The sequence below is a fragment of the Etheostoma spectabile genome, chromosome 8 (genome assembly GCF_008692095.1).
Source record: "Etheostoma spectabile isolate EspeVRDwgs_2016 chromosome 8, UIUC_Espe_1.0, whole genome shotgun sequence".
In the NCBI taxonomy this organism is placed as follows: domain Eukaryota; kingdom Metazoa; phylum Chordata; class Actinopteri; order Perciformes; family Percidae; genus Etheostoma; species Etheostoma spectabile.
This window is the reverse complement of record NC_045740.1, coordinates 5,724,804-5,729,807: the sequence shown is the minus strand read 5'-3', so window position 1 is coordinate 5,729,807 and position 5,004 is coordinate 5,724,804. Positions and strand designations below refer to the sequence as shown.

At 39.3% G+C, this 5,004-nt stretch overlaps 1 protein-coding gene across 2 annotated transcripts in view; it reads right to left on the bottom strand.

Annotated features, from left to right (window-relative positions):
• LOC116693917 (ubiquitin-conjugating enzyme E2 Q2) overlaps positions 1-5,004 on the bottom strand; it is a 6,478-nt gene continuing 1,474 nt past the window's right edge. Inside the window, exons 2-13 of one of the 2 annotated variants that reach the window (XM_032523234.1) lie at positions 3,533-3,637; positions 3,245-3,367; positions 3,095-3,151; positions 2,837-2,989; positions 1,539-1,623; positions 1,375-1,435; positions 1,201-1,291; positions 1,053-1,111; positions 822-870; positions 639-734; positions 170-236; positions 1-79 (exon numbers count right to left, since the gene is read on the bottom strand). In XM_032523234.1, coding sequence (XP_032379125.1) covers positions 48-79; positions 170-236; positions 639-734; positions 822-870; positions 1,053-1,111; positions 1,201-1,291; positions 1,375-1,435; positions 1,539-1,623; positions 2,837-2,989; positions 3,095-3,151; positions 3,245-3,367; positions 3,533-3,637 — 978 coding nt within the window. In that variant the 3' untranslated portion in view covers positions 1-47. The remainder of the gene's footprint in view (positions 80-169; positions 237-638; positions 735-821; positions 871-1,052; positions 1,112-1,200; positions 1,292-1,374; positions 1,436-1,538; positions 1,624-2,836; positions 2,990-3,094; positions 3,152-3,244; positions 3,368-3,532; positions 3,638-5,004) is intronic. The other variant, XM_032523235.1, reaches the window with a different exon arrangement.

The window sequence follows — 5,004 nt, the reverse complement described above, 5'->3', positions numbered from 1 at the left end:
TACTTTGACCCAAAGACATGTTCCCAGTGCATAGTGGTAGTAGCTCCTTATCCATCCTCTTTAGGTGGTGTGTACCAGCCTGTAAAAACAGAAAGAGAAACCCCTTTGCCAACAGATCCATACCACTGTGTGTAAACAGAGGCCCAAACATTTAAGAATATTTACTCACCATTCTTTTCATGAATTTGCACAAGGGATTTGTACGACTGTTGTGCTCTGGCAAGATTGTACTGGTTCTGGAAAACATATAAATGTTCCATTAGATGCACAGAAATTGCTCACTATGCAGTAGGAATAAACAACTACAAACACATTGTGTTCATGGTTTGTTTCTGAACTTTGTTGCCCGTCATTCCGCACCCCATAATTTACTCGTCATCTTTCTAATATTGGCTCCAATAAAGGCATAATATGGCAAAATGCATACAGAGAGAGGGGGAATGACATGCAGTAAAGAGCCACAGGGCAGAGTCAAACATGCAGCGAGTGAGCTAACCCCCATATACGGGCACCCGCTCCACCAGGTGAGCCACCCAGGCGCCTGCTATAAATACGTTAACCTTAAGACGCGTTTTCTAACTGTTGTGAACCCTCGTGAATGTTAAGCACACTGAGACCTGACTAATAACATCAATTACCTTATTGGCTCCAAACTGCACCCTGGCTTTTCCTTTAACCAGAGTTGCATTTATCTGCATAATGACAGATTCTATGGAATAGGCACTGCTCCAGCCCTAAAAAACACACACAAAACCATTAATGAAGTTCAAGTTGAGGAAAGTAACCGTATGTCATAGAACTTATATAACTCATTCCCAAACCTGTTTTGTGAGAAGCTCCATGCACAAAGCCCCTCCTCCTAAAACATAACTGAAAAACAACAACAATCAGTATAAAGAATGACTGTTATTTAAATCTATATTAAAGCAGGTATGTACATTTGATCAAGTAAGTGTTCACTTGGCCCTTTTTGCAAATGGGTTGTGCTTTAAACTGAATTCACAATATCTTGGTGTGTGTGTGTGTTGGGGGGGGGGTTACTGAACACTTACCCTCCGGAGAGCACAGGTGAGACAACCCGTACAAAAGGTGGGTCAAAAGGAAAGTTATCCTGTCATATGAAGAAGAACAAACAAACTTTCAGTCTTAAGAAAACTTTTCCCAAATAAAACCCTTGATAAATATTATTACAGGACTCACTTTATAAGAGAAATTGAGCAGAATGTAGTCCACTCCTTCCTTTTCTTTCAAGACCTGCAAGTCACTATGTAATGGACTATCTGGGTCTACCCTGTAATAAAGAACAAGTCAAATCTAACAGAAAGCACAATCCAACACAATATTTGAAAATCTTAAAAGCCAGCAAGAACTTACGTCCTTAACTTGACGTGCCATTCATAAAGGCTGTCCCCGACTAGTTCGACTGAATAAATACCTGTGAAATAAGTGGCACAAACACAGCGCTTCACATCAATCTGCTGACGAGATGGTAAAACATTAAAAGTCCCCACTGTGGGGAAATGTGTCATTGCCGTCACCTGTCTTGTAACTCTGTGATCTGTAGATCTCCCTGAGTTCCTTCATTAGGCGGTCTGAGGCTTGCACGGAGCCGGACACTGCACCCTGTAACATAAATCCCAAAAGGAGAGTCACACAGATGTAGGACGCCTGGACAAATAAGAACCGGCAGTATGCAATAAAAATTGGCAGGACTACATCAGGGGAATCAGAAAAGTATGTCCATCGATGGTAGCATTAATTGAGCATTTTCAACACTTGAAAGGACATCCAACTTTCCAATAAAAACAAGTTACTAAGTTGCTAAACTTTTCTACCATAAGCCCACAAGAGACACCTTTGATCATAAAGCGTTCCCATGCAGTAATGATACCTGTTATTTTAAGATACTAACCTTTACTTAATCCAAATAAATTCAGCAATTGGAATCAGTTCAGTTTATTTTTTATAATTTTTTTTGTCAGCAAGCATCTTTATCTACTGCAATGCCTGATAATGTTGGACTGTGTTGCTGAAAAAGTTAAGAGCTCGCTAAACTTTTTGCTGTACAGCCTAGCTTTTCTTTCTGCTGGAGCCCTCGGCGGCAGCAGCCACACTGTCAGCAGTGAAAGAAACGATGAGTCTGCGTTTTGGACACCGTGCTATACTGTTGATTTGAACATGGTGAAACTGACAGAAGGAATGAAAAAGAATGTGTGTCCAGTGGCTATAGTATAACCCTGTACTACTGTGAAACTATCCAGGAGAAGGGTTGGGTTCCAGAAACGGTTCCATTTTGCCAAATGGTTCCTGGTTGCTATCAAAATATCCAGATTTGCTAAACTCCAACGCTAACAAATCTCTTATCTAACCTTTTATCTCTCTATATAGAGCAATGTAGAAAACCATTGACCCATGAAGCAGACATTTGATCAACATTTCATATCTAATCCTGCTCATCTCATTTCCAGGTTGTAGTTGCAGGTTGTGAACATTATTTGGACTGCCACTAGAAAGTACAGTGTTTGGAACAAAAGGTTATTACCGATGTAAATTGACTCTCTGAGTTTTAGCTTTTAGTAACTTACGTTACTTTATTAATTATTATTATTGTTATTGTTATTATTAATATATATATATATATATATATATATATATATGTATATATATATATATCCTAATTCAATTTGATAAAGAAGGCCTATTTGAAAAGATTTGGATAAATGAAAAAAATGCTATCCAGGAGACTGTCAAAAAGAAAACTTACAGTGAAGGAACCTCCTTCACTGACAGTCAACAGAACGTAATAAAGAAAAACATGACCTGAATGAGCACTTACATTCAAGTGATCCTGTCTCTGGTTTTTACGAATCTTCTCCAAGATGGCCAGATTCTCTTTTTCTATCCCGTCATCTTCTGACTTTTTCCCATCAACTGGCTCTTCTTCTTTCATGTCATAATGGTCCAGGTCTTGGTCCAGATCAATGTCCTGCTGTCAGTGTATCAAATATGTTTAGAAACAGCATTTAAAACAAATTGCACCATTAAGCTATGAAGAACATGAATTCACTGAACGGTCATTAATACGCATAGGTACCTCTGCCATTTCTTCCTCTTCTTCCTCTTCAGATGTCACCTCATCTGATGGCCCATTCTGTAATGTGGTGAAACATTGTGAGTTGACAAACAGTGAGTTTTCAAATGCAACAAAAACACATTGAATTTCACTCTGGAATTAAGCGAGTACCTTTCGCTCCTGGGTAATCGGGCCAGCGGGAAGAGGCTGGTCAAGCATTTCTACATCTGGATGTTGTGGCAGGTTGTAAAGCCGACAGAGATCACAAATGAGGCGCTTCAACTGCTGAAGAAGCTGTGGGTGTAATCAGTGAAAATAATTAAGATATTAATATTGAAAACCAAACTGCAACAACTGTAACAATTCTACCCACTTTCCACTGTTCCAGCAAATAAATGTATGTGACATTCCCATTTTGAGCAAGTCTCCATGAAGCTGGACCCCCAGCAGCCAACTCACCAATGTGGTGCCTTTTCTCACATCTTCTAGGCGCTCCAACACTTCAGCCAGACAAGGGTCATCAGAGTCAACAAACCATATTGGGGGTGTTGAGGGATAGGCTTCCTGCAACAGAGTCAACGGTAGGACAAGGAAGTCAGCCATGCTTGTATGTTATGGTTTTATTGTCTACAGATTGTACATTTACACTTAACAGAGAGCACCGCTGCGTTTATGAAACCAAAATGTTGCCCAGGCATATCTGATCTATATAAAATGTTAAAAGTCTATTCCAAAGCTATAAATGAGTTCAGACCAGATGTTACAATTGTCATCATGCGTGACCTTCAGTTTACATGGCTGAAGATGCAAGAGAATTAATTATAAAAGGCTTACTCTTCATTCTAGGAGATTATGGTATAGTGGGGAGAAAAAGTGTAGTAGGACTGTTGTGTAGTGTGGCAAGCAAGCTCAAGCTGTGTGGAACGTATGTAATGTATTGGTCATCATTTTCAGTGGTAAGGATTAGGAAAGTAAAGATTCACAGATTCACATATAGCTATACAACCATTACATTGGATCTTATATACCTTGAAGGACTGACTGTGGCTGACATAAGGCTTCAAGGCTTTCTGCATTGTCAAGCGCCAAGTCACACATATCGGTGTTTTCAAGAACATTGTAAACATTTTAATGACTTGTTGAAGTGAACGCTATTTAACGTTTCAGTTCCTTTCATCTCCTTATCTTTTTGGGATCTAGGACTAATCCTCAAAAACCCAAATTCAAAGAAGACACTCACATTGGATCACAACAACCTGGTTAACACATCAGTGTATCAAGGCAGCGGATCTCAATCCTTTTTCCCTGTACTAAAATCCCAGCATATTTTCCATCTCTACCTGCTTTTCTTATAACTGATTAGCTAAATCAAGTGGATTAAGCAACTCAAGAGATGATGACCACAAATGATCCAGCTAATCAGATGCGAGTAGGAAATGTACAGGGCTTGGGATACCCAGGGAACAGGATTGACTGACTTGCTCACTTCTCATTTTCTAGAAAATGAGCTGACTCAAAAAGAAAAATTTAGTATAAGTGTAACTGTGTGTGTGGATGCTTGGAGAGGAAGATGTGGTCAGGATGTTAGGATGAGTGATCTGTGGCACCACCTGAACAATACACAAATACAGGAGCCATGACAAGAGTGAGCCAAAGTAGTAAGTGACATTATCTACACTTTCTGATGGTTAACTTTAAGTGTTTTGCACAAAATTGAAGATTATTTCCATTACTTTTAATGTGTTTACAGGAAATGTGTTGAGCTTTGAAGCCAATTTGACATAGAGGCCAAACTGTGGCATTACAAGTTCGGTGTCCGTCACGTGTATTCTCTGGCCCAAAATTACTTTTTTACCACAGACTTACGTTGCGAAAGAAACATCTAGAAATCAGTGGCTATATATGTCTTTTTTTTTTTTTTTACAGCGCCA